This window comes from Polypterus senegalus, chromosome 5, assembly GCF_016835505.1.
Source record: "Polypterus senegalus isolate Bchr_013 chromosome 5, ASM1683550v1, whole genome shotgun sequence".
NCBI classification, from domain to species: Eukaryota; Metazoa; Chordata; class Cladistia; order Polypteriformes; family Polypteridae; genus Polypterus; species Polypterus senegalus.
Genome location: NC_053158.1, coordinates 73609396 through 73626323, shown reverse-complemented (window position 1 = coordinate 73626323; position 16928 = coordinate 73609396). Strand labels below are relative to the sequence as shown.

General features: G+C 36.4%; 1 protein-coding gene across 5 annotated transcripts in view; it reads right to left on the bottom strand.

Annotated features, from left to right (window-relative positions):
- Positions 1 to 4717: 4717 nt before the first annotated feature.
- Positions 4718 to 16928, bottom strand: part of tmem200ca (transmembrane protein 200C, genome duplicate a) — an 88115-nt gene continuing 75904 nt past the window's right edge. For 3 of the 5 annotated variants that reach the window (XM_039754809.1, XM_039754811.1, XM_039754810.1), the window contains exon 2: positions 4718 to 6957. In XM_039754809.1, the coding sequence (XP_039610743.1) occupies positions 5251 to 6924 (1674 nt within the window). In that variant the 5' untranslated portion in view covers positions 6925 to 6957 and the 3' untranslated portion in view covers positions 4718 to 5250. Of the gene's footprint in view, positions 6958 to 10000; positions 10144 to 10386; positions 10520 to 16928 lie in introns of those variants that run through there. The other 2 variants (XM_039754808.1, XM_039754807.1) reach the window with 2 other exon arrangements.

Genomic DNA, 16928 nt, shown 5'->3' with positions numbered 1-16928 from the left:
ATGTGTTGTAATAACATCTAATTACAACACATACAAAATAAAAAAAATATAGCTAAAGTACTAAATGCTGAGAGACACCATTACCTACAGTTAGGAATGATCAAGTACATTCTTCTGCATGTAGTGAAAATTATTTCTTAACAAAAAATAAATCAAACTAGGGTGGCACACTATAGGATTAGCACTTTGTCCACAAAGCTCTAGTTGATGGGCCTTGAATTTTAACTTTAACTTTAGGCTTAAGCAAATAGATTTTGGTCATTTTCCTTGTATCAGTATAACTTTTTCCATTCACTAATCCAGCATTACTTCCACGTCCCAAGAGATCAGTTTTTTTAGTTGACTGGTGACTCTATACTGGCCTAGTACGAGCATTTGTACCCAGTGCTCCTGGCATAGGAGTTAAGTGTTAAGTTGCTTAGAAAAAGGTGAATACTGTAGATGAGTTGATGGATAAAACAAAGCAAGTATAGTAGTCAGTCAAAAGCATCTAGTGCCTACTGGGGAAGTTCCCAATTATAGTAAAAAAAAAAAAAAAAGACGATTGCCCTAATCCTAGCAGCTATTGGCCAGTCAGCATACTGAACATAGTGGAATCAATAAAAGAAACAATTATGCATGACAAAACTGCATAATGAGCAACAAAATCCCATACACGAATGTAAATGAACAGTCAATACGGGCTTAGACAATGGAGATTGTGATTTTAAATATTCTAGAATTTGATGTGAAATTAACAAAAGTATTTGAACATCTCAAGTTTCAAAATGCTTTTGATAAGGTGCTGAATGAGAGGTTGCTAATCCAACTAAAAGAAGTGGAAATTTAAGGTGCAGTGTGCAAATGAGTGCAAAAAGTGAGTGCACCGTCATAAACAATCAATTATGGTGCAAGGAAAGATTTCCATGTTAGGAAATGTTAAAAATGGGGCCCATTAACGATCTTTGCTGGGGATGATGTACTTATTATTTTACATTAACAAAATTTATTAAAAATCAATTGAATCAATTAAAACTAAACTGGGAGGTTTACATTAAAACAGATCAAAAGGTGGATACCTGCAGCCAGAATATTATTATAGGAAGGCCTTGACAGATTTCAGATTAGGACACTTTGCATTAAACAAAATTTGTCCCATACTGTAAATACATTTAAAGTCATATAGAAAGTACAAATATTACATCCAGTAATATAATGTAACATCTCACAATGGATATTATACCATAGAGTTGTGCAGGACTTGTATATCCAAACATGTACAGAAGCCACTAAAAAGGCTAACATGACATTGGGTTACATAGCACTATGTGTTAAGCACAAGTATGGCTATTTTTAAGACACTCAACACACATGTGAGGCTTTATTTGAAATACTGCATGCAGTTCCTTATTAAAAAAAAAGAAAAAAAGACATAGCAGCACTAGAGAACTAGGGTGACTGCAGGTTTGCCATGTACTGTATAAGCCAAGGGGAAAGACTGGAGAAGTTGAACTTTTTAGTTTGAGCAAATATATATGAAGAGAGGATATAACAGAAGTTTTTAACATTATGAAGTGAACATGTATGATGGACACCAGCTATTATGTTATAATGAGTTTAAGAAGTGGTGGGCTTAGATACAAGCTAGTTAAGAATACATTTTACATAAATATTACAAATGTGTTACTCACTCACAGAATTACAGAAACACTTTAAGCAGCGTAGTAGACAGAAATATTTTGGTACCATCAACTTTTGACTATGCCTTAAAAAGGTTGGTTAGATATAGATTGTGAGCTCTGAGAGGTTAGATGGCCTGTTGTCATTGAAACTTGTTCTTTATGTGGAGCTTTATTTTTTCTTTTGTAATTTCCAGGCCTGAACAATATAACTCGTGAGCATGACAGGGAAAAAAAACCAAAACTTTTAGATGCCATTGAAAGCTTTTAGAAAGAGAAAGATACCTTACTGCAAAGCATCACTTTCTCAGTAACTGCTCTGAAATGTGAACAATTTACTACAAAATTAAAAATAAATACTAAGGAGAACATAAACTGGTGTGCAATCAAAGAATTCAAAAGCATATAAGTTGAAAGCAGGTATTGTTGCACAGTACTGTTGCATGGTATACTAGCCACGTTACCATATTTTTTAAAACAGTACCATAACCAATATTATGCAAAATTCTGTAACGTTAGTCCACTAAAATGTGACTAAATCTCAGTTTGTGGGGCTGTGTCTATGTGACTAGCAGAAAACTAAATAAAACTAGCTGAGCTTTATTACATACTGTACTTGTCAATTCACTTGATAAAAAGAGAGACTAAAATGGTTATTTACACTAGTCATCCCCAACTTATTGATAAACAGTTTTGTAAATAGTTTCCTTGAAGGAAAAACAAACTGAAAAATTCCAAGTTATCAGTTATTTTTTTTCAGTATAATTTTGGTACCAGTAATGAAGTAAAAAAATTGAATATCGATACAACACTAATGTTGGGTAATTAAAAAAAGGTAGAGACAGATTAGATTTGGAGAAGTGAAAAAAGTGTTTCAGAGCATTTCTACATTTAAGTGGCAAGGTCATTGGTCCTATTAGACTAGAAGCTGAAAATGTGGCAAAGTGAGTTGAATGAAGAAACGAAAAAATCAAAATGCAAACAGATAAAAAAGGAAGCAACTTGAGTTTAAAACAGGATATGATGATGAATCACCTTCTCCTTGAAACCTGTTTGGTTACCTTCACACTTCAGGGAAAGATGGCTGAATTTCGATTTTTAATTCACTTCTGTGTTCTTGTTTGAATAGATAGATAGATAGATAGATAGATAGATAGATAGATAGATAGATAGATAGATAGATAGATAGATAGATAGGAAAGGAAGATAGATAGATAGATAGATAGATAGATAAATAGATAGATAGATAGATAGATAGATAGGAAAGGAACAATATTAGATAGATAGATAGATAGATAGATAGATAGATAGATAGATAGATAGATAGATAGATAGATAGAAAGGAACAATATTAATATAGATAGATAGATAGATAGATAGATAGATAGATAGATAGATAGATAGATAGATATTTTTCTACCTTTTTCTCTATTTTACTGATCACTCCTATCACTTTCTTTTATGTGGACTCGTTCCCTGGACACTTTTTATTACCTGGACATGGATCAGTATGCTGCTACTGGAGTATGTGAATTTCCCCTTGGGATTATGTATGCCTTAATTACATTCCTATATGAATGTGTATTGACATCCTGAATGTGCAAATTCAATAAACCTAAATTGACAAATTGACCACCATGAACAACCAGCAGTATACTGATTGCTATGCTACTTCATTTTATTTTAAGTAAAAAATGTCTGTGAATTCTGTCAACTCATGGTGGTAAGGAAAAGAAATACAAAAGAAACAAAAATGTAGCCATTGGTTTGTAGTACAATCATTATTACAGAATGTGTTTGTGGAAACCTGTGGGCATGAGAGAGAAGCCAGAAATGAATGGACGAGATGTGAAGAGTATTGATCCAAATCAGTGGCTTGGGACATTTCAGAATGCTGAGGGGGACATTCAGTTACTTGTGTCAAAAAATCAGTCTACAAGAGCTGCTCAGAAAAGTACCCACTGGAGTGTGTGAGAAAACCCAGTAATTGGGCTGCATAGGCTAACAGCAGTCAGTCCAAACGCTTATTATGTTTGCCATGTTGCTTTCTTTCTATTGATACAATGAGTTTGTAATGTTATTCATCTTGACTTTCAATGAAGACATAAGATGAGGGTCACATACACAGTGGAGTTAAACAGTGTAAATTTCCAGATTTCCGATTCAAGTATTCACACACAGGTCACACTGAATTTGCATATGTCTAAATTAACTTTGAAAAGTTGTGATTGTGTGTTTTTACTTTTCATACTTCTTTATATAGATCCGATCCATGTAAACAAACTGGAATAAACGAAATGTGTACGTTGCCTTTTACATCCCTTGGCTGCATGCATATAATCAGTTTGAAGGAATGCTTCTCAAACAGGCATTGTGGCCTTGATGCATACTATTATGGGATTATAATCCCAAAGTCAGTATCTTAAATCCATCTCTGAATCATCATGTGAATCCCATCCTTCCCTGCATTACTGTATATATACTTACAGAACATCAAACTTTACTCTAGAGTTTAAGAGCTTTATCTCAGTGTCTGCTATTAATTCAATTACACTAATAATAAGAGAGTAAGATATTTTTAAAATCTTTCAAAATTAATTAACTGGCAAGGGGTGCCATCCAAAGCTTTAGTTTCAAACATGCTCTTTTACTTGCTAACATGTTAATTTTTCTAAGAATTTATTCACAAAACATTCATTTATCATTTGCGTCTACTTATATGTTATACTAACAGCTCTGTGATGCAAAAGCCACAAACTTTCCTGGTATTCTTAGTGAAAAAAAAAATGTTGCAAACCATGCCGTCTGCCTTACAGTTTAGTCGGATTAAATTCCTGATTTGGTTTCTGTATTCAAAAAGCAGCTGAAATGAAACCAGATTTTCATCTAACACTGCAGCAAACATAAATACACAAATATGGGTTTTGCAAAATAACCTGACTTCTTCTTCTTCTTCTTCTTCATTTAATATACAATTCAACATCTTTTTTTAATAAAAAAGACAAGCAAATCAAGAACTTAGGATATTTGTAGAGGACTTAAGAATAACTGGTAAAGAATTAAGGAAGTCTGGTTATATTTGTGAGGAGGACAGAAATACAAACAACATATTGGCAAGCAGTCAAAATCCGTTACAGATAATATTGCTAAGTCTGGTAACATTTTTAAAACAGTTACATCTCTAGCAGAAAAGGAAACCTCATATCTTACGTTAAAAAGAAAAGAAAATAACCAGTTACAAACGTTTCATTTAGCAAGTAGTCGTGGAACATACTTCTTGGTTAGAAAAGACAAACTAATTAGATACATGTAACAGCCACGTGTGTGCAATTGTTACCGTTAATATACACCGTTAATCTGTAAGAAATCTACAATCACAGCTCAACGTTACAACAAAATTGGTAATTATTATTGTATCTTCTTTTCTTTTCTTTTTTTTTTGCTTGGAGTGACCCACATTTAAACAGTAGACATACCTGTGGCATTCTGCAATTCTTTGGATAGTGACACATATCTGCTAGTTTGTCCACAATCATTTTGAACTCTAAAATCTTTTTAAAAAGTCAAGAAACTAGAGCAGTTCTGTGATGTTTCAATTGCTAGTGCTTTCGATATCCTCATCATCCACTGCTACTGCTGCATTTGACTTGGAAATCATTAGAAGCTTTTCCCTGTTTGTGTATTGCCGCGGACTTCCCTTGGGCAGATTGTCAGTGTTATCCTCTGAATCTGAAATAGTACAGTCTTCCTCATCGTCACGCTTTGGGGACTTGTCTGTACACATTTGACTTGCGTCAGCAGTAACCTCAGTGGACTCAAATGACACCTCTCCCTCTCCCAGTTTTATATAGCCCTTACTATTTGAACGTTCCAGCCTAGGGCAGCTGGGACGTCTGCTTTTTTCCACATGCGAATCATTTGCAGTTGACAGACACTCACCAAGATCTATTGATTTTGAAAAGGAGGACAAAGCTCCCAGTGAAAGGCTGGAACCCATTGCTCTCCTAGCTGGGGTTGAAGGGAGCAACTGGACCTGAGATCCCTGCGGAGAAACCCGAGGGACTCCCTCTTGCAAGCTGCCTGTGCTTTGATAAAATGGTCCTAAATCTTTACAAACATACACCCCAGTTTTCGAAGTCTCTACTTTTGTCATTGTGTGCTCATCCTCACTGCACCCATGGCTTACCATTTTGAAATCACAAGGAGTTGGTTTGGCTTTTATTTCTGGAGCCTCTTTGGCACCATCACTGCACTGTTTGTTATTTTTTTCATCCACCCCACAACTGTTTAGTTTGATCATTGGAAGAGTAAAAGCGTTGATGGAAGAAGTGACAATAGATGTAGTTTCCCACTTTTTTGGCATGGGTGGCCTTTCTGTAGCCCTCGATTGTTCACTATAAATACTATACACCGTGTCGGTAAAAGTCCACCCTTCCCTAGAGAGACTCGGCCTTCTCGCCAGGGACTGACGTCTCATTGCTTGAACATTACTTCCCTGATCTTGCACCCTGGGTGCCCCTCCAACAGTAGAAGGCCAGGAGCTTTTGACTAACATAGCTGCTGTGTAAGATCCCCCAGATTTCACATCTACACCCCGGGACTGCACATAATTAACAAAGCCATTCAAAGGCGTGCAGTCTTTGGTCCGTAAACTGTGTATATCAATTACTGTAGAATAGATGTCCCTTAGGTTGATTATCTTGGTTTTTTTGTCTCTGTTTTCATGAAGCACAGCATTGGCACAAATGAACAGGAATATACCAATGCCCATTATTAATGGGCCAAAAACTTTAAGCTTGTCAGAGTGTAAATATTTAGCCAGAAAGTGTGAGAAAAATCCTGTAGAAGGAGGAGGAATGTCAGCTCCAGTAGCATTCGTCTGATTGTCCTTTAGGAAATCAAGGTCAAGCTGATAGACTGCATTGCTACTCCGTGACCAGTTTGTCTGAGCAAACAACTTGGCATCATAAATCCTTTTACTGCTTTGTAGCCTTTTAGGAGGACTAAAGTCTTCTTTATAGATGGAGTGATTTTTTGGCCAGTAACCCATTACAGCCATGGCTATTCCTACCAAAAGCACCAATATTCCAAAAGCGGCAATGAACCCAGAGATGGAGCACAGCTTCAATTTGCCCTTTACAACCACCACATCGTTCTTTCTTTTCTTTTTGGCTTTCTTTTTCCGTTTATTTTGTACCCGGTTCTTAGCACGAAGAGAATCTTGCCTTCTAGCGGAGATCCGTAGCAGACCTCCAGTTGCTATCATGGTCACTTTTTATTGGCAATGGAGTCGGTCATCCTGGAGGAACAAAAAAAAATCTGTTAATTTCTAACATATCTCAAACACATCAACTCGCAACTCAGAAATTATAAGAGAGATAAACAAGCTTTTCAAGGAATACTGAAAAATTGAATTTATTGTTTTAAGAATGAAGAAGATTCATCATAACATAATATTAGAATCACCTGACAATGGACTAAAAGCTTAGGTACACTTGTTCTGTTGTTCTTGTTCTGCTGGCATAACATGGAAAATAACAATATGATGCTAAGAACAATTATGCTGCTTACTTCAAAGTTTATCACAAAGCTAAAAATGTAAGCCACTGTTGTTGGCGATGTTGGCTGCTGCTCCTTTGTCAGTTTAGCATTTATTTTAGAAACTTAAAGACATTCAGTCAGCATAGCCTGAATGTGGAATCCATCACTCTGACATTCATGGCTCAATCCATCATACTTTCATTTAAAACTAGGAACTTATTAAAAAAAAAAAAGAAGTAAATTAGTGGATAAGAAGAAAAAGGAAAGAAAATATATCAGCCCTGAATGTTCATATTAGTACATTATTCCTAACTGGAAGTTTACAAGGTTTAGGCTTTATTGTCATTTGACAAAGACAGAACTGTCCTTTTGAACTATTCTGGTATGTATAACTTATTAAATAAACAGACGAAAATTAACTTATTTTTCATAAGACATTATATTCAATTCCTTCTGTGTACTAAACCCAAATCTTGGTTTTTAGTAAGACCTATAGAGAACCAGCCTGATTCTTCTGGTGTTGCTTTGGTATAATTTGACTTAACACAGAAGAAAAAAAATATTAATGTAGATGAGAGTAGCACTCATATAGTGATGAAGAGAGTTAGCACTCACCTTCTTTCTTGTAACACTGTGTATTATTAACAATCACAAGTTTAAGCAAGACCAGAGAGATATATTTATGTCTCTGTTAAGGAATTTGCTCAGGGAGATGTTCCCTTCTCTAAACATCATTCTCCCAGACACAGCAGCAGTGGTGAGACTCGAACTAGAGTTGCTATATTAAAAAGTCCCCCCTTCCACCACTTTGCTAAAGGAGAACTCAGTCAGTCAAACAGTTGATCTGCTACTACCTCTAAAGGTTACACAGCAAGTCTCTCTCTCAGCCTATAAAGTTTATCGGGGAATGCATACTTTAAGGATTTGGAGTTGTCATAACAATTAAAAAAACAAGTTGACTGACTTTCATGTACTTTGAAGTCCATACAATGACCTGTATCATCTTCAGGAAGAGAAATTAGAGCTATTCATTTTCATTGATGATTAATTGCCAAACAATTAATTGTAATTGAAGATTCAACATGCAAGGCTGGGAAGATTTCAGTGTCACATTGCCATCTAACAGTTTCCGTTTTTGTCCCCAGACTGGACCTGCCCAATGACTAATGAAGGCACTTCCTCTTTGCACCCGGCTCTACTCCTTTAGGCAATGGAACATAAAAGAAGATATAATTGAATGTTCCTACTGTGCACTGTGAAATCTAAGAAACACACTTCCATTATCAATAAATAGGAGTATTCCCTGAGGCCATCCTGCATTTCTCTTGATATATGTTACAACATTCATACTACTGTGAGATCCTTCCATCTATTTTCTGAGACAGCTTACTCTAAAGATAGATAGATAGATCTATCTAGCTGCCCCTATATGGAGTAATCGGTCTCAGAAATAACATGAGTCAACTCTAGCTCAGTAAGAGTAAGGTAGAGAAGACCTCTCTTACTGACATAACTTACAGCTGACAATGAACTCAACGTGCTTTGGCTGCAGAATTGCCATGCTTGGAGGTCTAAGTGTTCTTAAACTCATTCTACAATGAATTGTGTTACCAGCTTTCAATTAAACTTCTTCAGTTCTTATGTAGTAAAACTCTTCATTTAAACTCTTATGTGTCCTCATGGGAAAAGAATGCTTTAAAGATAATAAGTCCTTGGTTCAAATCCTTGCCCTGGCTTTGACAGGCGTTTACCCTAAACTGGAGATTTAGAAAATGGAGGAATGGACAATAAGTGGTGTCATTCTGCAACGTAAACCAAACAAGTCTAATTGAAACAGGAGTCAAGCTTTCCAAAAGACAAAGCCCACTTTTATAGCATCAAGGTTTTGGCACAATCTGTTTAGCTCTTTACTTTTTTGGTAAAGATAAGGATAGCAGAGTGACTAGAATAAGCCTCACGGACATAGGGAAGTGACAATTCCACACAAGGAGTGGATGGGACAGGAATTAAACCCAGGTCCTTGGAAATGTGAGGCAATTGGGCTTATTCATATAATACTACAACAACATCTTTTTGTGGTGAGCACCATAAAGTGTTTTGTAAATAAAGCCAACACAACATTACACACATACACACAACATTTTAATAAACACAAATACACATTGATACATTTTATAACATACATTCTCAAACTTGCTTAATCTAATTCAGTATTGTCAGGCCTGAGTCCATCCTGGCAATTCATCCATCATCCAAACCTGCTTAACCTGAGTAGGGTCATGAAAAATTTGGTGCCGATCCCAGAAACCACTGGGCGCAAGGGAAGAACAATTCCTGCACAGGGCATAAGTTAATCACAAGCTGACCATACTAAATTAAAAATGGAAAAAATGCAGCATAGCAATAGAGATGATAAAGGGAATAAGGGAATTGAGTGAAGATATTAATGAAGTTGAACTGAATAAAATAAGCATAAAAACTCATTTTTTTAAATGTATATTTGTCACAGTTCAGCAAATACAATTTGAACAGAAAATGCTAAATGTTTATTATAACCAAATAGCACCAAAGCTGAAATCTGAGCCCAACTTCTTAGGCACTATGCTACACAGCGTGCCACATATAGCACAACATCATGTAGAATTACGTATTATGGCCATGTTTAAAGCATGTGAAGATGTAGCAGGTTTTCTATCTGGACTAGAGAAACATAATGAACAGAGTGGAAAAAAGAAAAAAAAACCAAAAGATCATTTAATTACAGCCTCACCATCTAGAAGTTAGAATACATCATTACTCACATTTATCTGCACATAATATTTTGAGTAAAATTTGCCAAAACATTCAGACGGTTAGCTTCATTTTTATCCTGCCCCGTTTTCAGAAACAGCAGTGTTTTCTTTGCCGACAGCTCTTTGTGCTTCTATTCACCATTTCTTTTCTTCTGTTGGATTAAAGTGACATTTATAGCCCCTGAATGTTTTCTACTATATACAGTGAGCAGAACGGCTGATGCAGTTTTTTCTTACTTGCTGATACAAATCATTGACATCAGTTTCTTCTATCCAGTTTTGTGCTTGTTCTTTTGAACAATTTATTCACAAACACAGTGTTGACGCTGTGACTACATTAGACATTACAGACCAATAAAAATATCAGCCTTAAAAAATATAAAAATAATCCTTACATGCTCCAACCTCCATAGCTGCCATCCTGTTTTTGTAGCTTGCTCCAGATACTCACATAAACTCTAAAACTGGATATGACAGACAACATGGACAATCACACAACTACCCAGACGTCTGGGGTGCTGCAGCCTATCCTGGAGGCACTGAGCATAAAATGGCAAACTCACACTTGCGTAGGGTCATCGACAGTGATTGGGCAAGGGACTTGCGATAGCAATACTAAGCACAGTGCCAATTCACAATTCTAAAAGTTGAACTCCACCTTTGGAGTTTGATGGTGAGCAGAGCCTGGCCCTGGATGCTGCTGGCAGTAAAATATTTTCTGAGGCAGAATGTTAAATGAAAGTAACAGCATTCAAGATGGAGACATTCTGGAGTTTATACATATAGTATATACAAGGAAGCATCAATTTGGATACCGTGAAAGAGAAATAATGAATGGTTCTTTCTAAAATTACTTTGAAACAAATTCATCTTCCTCTGTCCCAGACTGCAATGAAAGTACTTAAAATATTCAAGTTTGTTTTTTTTTTTTTCCATACAAGGAAAACACGTTCATTAAAAATTCTGCCACGGCACTTTCTCACATATTTCAGCTAATATCCTGATTATACATTATATAGCATGAAACATTTTACATTCCGTTCTCAAAGCTGGCATACATTCATTTAGGGTTGAGGGAGGATGGAGCCTCTCCTAGCTGTGTTGGGCATAAAGTAAGAACCAACACTGAATAGAGTGCCAGTCCATCTCAGATGAAATATTTTATTACATGTCAGCGACATTAGGAGTAAGCTCTTGAGCTATTCCTTAGCTAAAACAATGACAATTGTGGCCAAAAGGACCAAAATCAGAAAAAAAAGGTATAACAAGGAAATAAGAACACAAAGGTATGTCATGAGCTGGAGTTCATTTTTAAACTTCTACAGATTCTCCTTGGCCTCTAAAATTAATCAAAACTTTGTTTTGAGAGTTTTAGAGGTCAAGGAATCTGATTGTCACATTGACTTTTGAATCGCATGCATTTTTAATGATGTTAAAAGTAAATACATTCTTATATGGCACTGTCTTATTTTTATTTTAAATTAGAGATGCATCCACGGGTTACCAGGTGTCATCTTTCGGAAGTGACACCATTAGTGCAACAATTTATAAGCTGGCAGAACAGAATGCTTATCGTCCAAATTTCTGGATACAACCTAAATATCTAGCATTACTGTTTAAGCACGCAAAAGAATCTCTGTTTTTGAACTCTTTTCTGCCCCTCGACTAATATTTATACCTAACATTGTGACTTTGGCTTTATTTACTATTCTGGTTTTAGGACATTCTCACTAGCTGTATATTTAGTTCTTATCTCATGCCCGGAGCTGTGTTTACTGAATGTCTTTCCAATTTTGACCTTAGCTAGTTATTAGTTATCTATCTTCTGACCCCCCGCCCCCTTTAAAAAGGACTGCTGCCTAGTGCAGTCATTACAAAGTACAACAAAAAGAGAAGATAACAAAAGACCACCGAGTCTTCCTATATAAATAACTGACCACAGCTAAAACATGGGGTGGCTGGTCCACCTCAACCACAAGCACCTTTTAAAGCACTCCCTGACCCTTTCTCTCCAGTCTATCATACACCTTCCACTCACCCAGGCCTTGTCAATAATTCAATTTCCATCTCCAAGATCATCAGCCCTAGGGGAATAAAGGGGGATTTTAAACCTCGACCAACTACTTCTAGATATTTCAGCAAAATGCTTCCAGCTGTCCTATACATCTACAGGTCAATTTACAAATTCTAGGTGCTCGCACAGTTTTGTGCAACAGTCATCACAGATAACCACTGCCAATCCCCAAATAGGTTGTCTCCCCACTGACCCAGAGGAGTCCATACACACTTTAACAGAATCCCAAAGTGCCTTGTAGAGACCTCTCAACATAGCAGTGTGGTTCCTTACTGTCATCATTGAAATATTTCAGGGCCTTGTATTGCAGTGTCTATCTGGCAGTCCCCATCGTGGTTATGATTAGTATCACTGCCTTTTCTCCTTTCTTCATTATAAACAGTAATAATAATCTGTAAATTATATCTTAAACATTTAAATGATACACATGCCAAGTGTAGATTAGTTGGTGGGTCATAAAGGTAATTATTGATTTTTTTTATTTTTAAGTAGTCAGTAATAAGTTAACAAGATTAATAATAAAAATGAATGCACATGATTAGATTAAATTCTACTAAACAAACTGGTGTTTATTTTAATACAATTTAGGACCATTTAAAGAAGAAAATTCATTGCAGTATCAGTACTGGAAATAAAACTTCAACCATTATTATATCATTGACACATGAATTACTGAATACCAAGACAAGTCAAGATATTTTGATTTACACAAACAATTTGCTTATGAAACCATACTTGTCAGTGTTGTGGCTTTAGCTATTGTGAGATTTATGTTTGTATCAGTATATGGAACACACAATAGTAATAGTTCAGCGGTTCTCAAACTTTCGTATTTCACACCAAACCCCCCTTCTCTACCTGGAATAATTCTGCGCCCCCTGCATAATATAAGATAGATGAGAATAACCCATGATACAACTAACAAAGGTGTGATACTCGTGCGGTGTCGCGGTATCCTATCATTTTTACTTCCATAAGATTTGCATGTGTTCGGCTAACTTCGATGAAATATTTGCGATTTATTTTTTTAAAGTGCTTTAATAACTGTTAAAATGCCTTGTGTGGTTTTTGACAGTAATTCTAATCCCAAAAACAAAGAATAATTATTAATTCTTATTTAATTATTATTTTATGTAAAGAAACAATTAAATATGTTTTAATTTTTAAAAATCTCGTAAACGAGGACACCAATGAAGTCAATCTGCGCGAGATGGACGTATTTTTGTCAGACAAATATTGTACCGCTGTTAGTTGTATCATGAAAACAACCCAATAAGCAGTAAATTATTGAACTCAATTTGGCAATATCAGCTACGCTGCCAATGTCGTGCAGTCGCACCGCATCATCACCTGATCTACTGTTACCCGAATGTTCGCGATAGATACCGATACGTCTCGAACTTTCTGGATTGAAAATACGCGACTATAAAAGCAGCAGCGGCGGCGCCGCTCGTCATTGAAACAAACTTCAAATAGTAAAAGGAGCTCAGAGTGTCAATCTCGAATATCAAACCCAACCTGGACAGGCGGTGTACTTTAAAGCAGGCACATATTAGTCATTAGATCTATGCCTTTGAAATGTTTTATTTTAATTTTAGTTATAATGTATTCGTTGTGATTATATGCTTGCAAATTTAAATCTGAAATAAAAATGTAAAAAATTCAATTTTTTTTCATTTATTTGACGACCCCCCCCCCCTTTTACAGTTTGAGAACCGCTGCAATAGTTGATTAACATTTATGAAGTGTCATTTTTAATTGACTATATTCAGATTGCAAATGTCACTTAGCTGATGCCATTTTCCATTCCTGCTCTCTTGACAATTTTAAGGCTACCTTTGTGAAATCAAATAGGTAAATATTTAAGCCCCAATAACTGTGTCTCTGTAATTATTTACGTACGTTAACAAATTACATGTTAAATCACAGAGAGGTTTTCCTTATGTTTCAAAGCATTACATGCTGGGGCACACAAATGTCTGGCCAATGTTGATGATTTCAAACACTAACTAAAGCAATTTTATTTTAGAATGAACAGAAAGAGCAGCTCAGTTTGTCACTGTTGTAGATGAATATGCAGGAGGTGACATCCCATCCAAGATTGAATACTGTCACACACCCAGAGCAAATGGTAAAGGCACCAAGCTTCTAGTTGCGCTAAACTGGATAAGATGGTTTTAGGGTATAATAAGGGTTGAATGGATGACTGTAGACATGATGATAACCTGAGGACTCTGAAGACTTTACTTCTTTATCAGGGTTATGTATGGGGTTTTATGAAAGAGCTAAGCTCACTCTTACATCAATTGACTCAGATGCTTGACTCTACAAGTTAAATGATTGCAAATGACAGTTAAAGCAAGTTTATTTGCATAGTACAATGAAATTCTTACTTCTGTGTTTCTTCAAAACTATGCATACACAATATCTGATTTTTTATGATTGATTATTCAGCAGTCTTGCAAGTTATTAGTAGAAACTATCACTGAATCTACTGGTACACAACCCTAATTGCTCTGTGTGGTGACACACAGATTCCATGGCAGTGCACAGGTTTTAAATAAAAACAGTGAGGCTCAGGCTCCATGGGTGTGTGTGTTCCTGCAGCCCCTGGATATTTAATGGGGAGATTGGGGCTGATCGTACAGTACTTGTACATAAAGGGTGTGGATGGTTTCAATTTCCTTATTGACTCTTCACTGGTTGTAATTAGGACAAAACACCTGCAGAGGTATAAAGCAGAGCTTCAGCAGGAAAAAAAAGAAGTACATAGGTTGAAATGAAAGTTAAGGAGATGGAGTGGCAGAATTGTGGCTGAGGCAGTTCTGTTGAGGAGAGGAAGCAGGCAGTTGGGAACATGACCAGAGGAGAAAGTGCCTGAGAAGAGAGCACATCTGGCAATCAAGGGGCATCTTGTCCTCATTTCCTAGATCATCCTTGATGCAGGACCATCAAAGGTCCTGGGTTAAAGGAGTGATGGCTGCTGCAGCCAACCTAGACCATCACACTGTGCACCGCTTGCTAGGTTGAAGGAGTGAGAAATGTGGCTGTGCAGGATAGCGGAGGTCTTTAATTATATCCTGCTTACCTTTTGAAGGTGGTGAGTGTTGTACAGAAGACCGCCAAGTGAAGGTAATATTTTGTGCCACCTTCACCACCCCCTGTAGTGCTTTATATTCTTGAGCTGAGCAAATGTCATACCAGGATGTGGTGCAGCCAACAAGGATGGACTCCACTTTACAGCCGTAGAAGATTGTGTGTTGATTGATTACATCAAAGTGCTGTAGAAGCATGTAGAAATTATATATATATATATATATAAATATATTGTCATACACGTGTGCATAGGAATCAGCTGAAGGGCCTAAACACTAGTAGTTCTACGCCAGGCCAGGGGGTGGCGGACTGTACTGACTATCTCTCTCAGTCCCTTGCAGACCTTTTCCGGGAAATCCCGCCTGTTGCCGGCCCCAAGGATGATGTCACTTCCGGGCACAAGGACACCACTCCCAGTTCCGGCATAGATGACGTCATTTCCCTTCCAGCCCTTTAAAACGGCCATCTTGCCTCAGTACAGGCAGTTCTGTTCTGGACTCTGAACTAAGCACATCGTGCTATTTAAAACTACTTTTGCAGCCGATTCAATTATACAGGTGGCTGCCCCAAATCTTTATGATGTCTCTGACTCATTCTTATTACTATATATATATATATAATACAATAGGATAAATGTGAAAATAATGAAAGTTTTTGTTGTGCCTTTAAAACCATGTCAGTATTACCTGCTTTATTAAGTTAAACCATTCAGGATTTTTAAATAATAGACGCAATACCTACAAGACAATGCCAAAAGTCAAGTCATGAAGTCTGCACTCTACCCAAGACCTGTCTGTAATAATTGGGCAAAGGCAGAAAACAGAACTGAATTTTTAAAACAGCAAGGGGTACCAAATACTACAGAGTCATCTATCAACAGGAACACAGTATTATGCAAGCTATAATGCTAAATATGCATGACTTTCAACCAAGACATCAGGTTCTGTTTTTTCCCCCATTATATTTAACCTTTTTCTTTAATCAAGCATTTCTCCCCTCTGTATTTTTTTCATGGCTCCATGTTTCATAATAACCACCCATAATCTGCCTCTGCAATTTTCATGGAGCTCATCAGAGAAAATTGGTGTATGATCATATAAGAAAGGGCACTATCCAGGCATCAGAGTATTATCGTTTAAATATCACTGGAACATAATTCTACAATTAAAGGGTGTGTAAAGTTTAAGAAAAGCTGCAGTTATATATCTGATTGGGATTTTGTAAAGAACAAAACAAATATATGATTAACTGACTTAAGTTATTTCCTATTATATCTTTTGTGACCTGTAAAGTGAATTTGTACAACCTCTGTCTATGCATATACCTCTGACTGTACAGACCTTCCTCCAAGCTGGCTAATGTAAGGACCAATTAGCCACTTCTACTGTTTGTGACCGAGTTTCAATTTCTAAACTACAACATAAGGAATATGACGAACTCCAATTCAATTTATATTAGCCATCATGTGTTTGAGTGGATGACTCCATTTTACAGCTGTAAAAGTTTGTTTGTTGACTGATTACACCAAAGTGCTATAGAAGCATGTAAAAATTATATATTTTTTATTTGTATATTTTCACAATAGGATAAATGTGAAAATAATGAAAGTTTTTGTTGTGTATTAAAAACCGTGTCAGATTTTACCTGCTTTACTAAGTTAAACCATGCAGGAGTTTTAAATAATAGACGCAATACCTACAAGCCTATGCCAAAATTCAAGTCATGAAATCTACACTTGTTAACAAGACATCCATCCATTTTGCACAT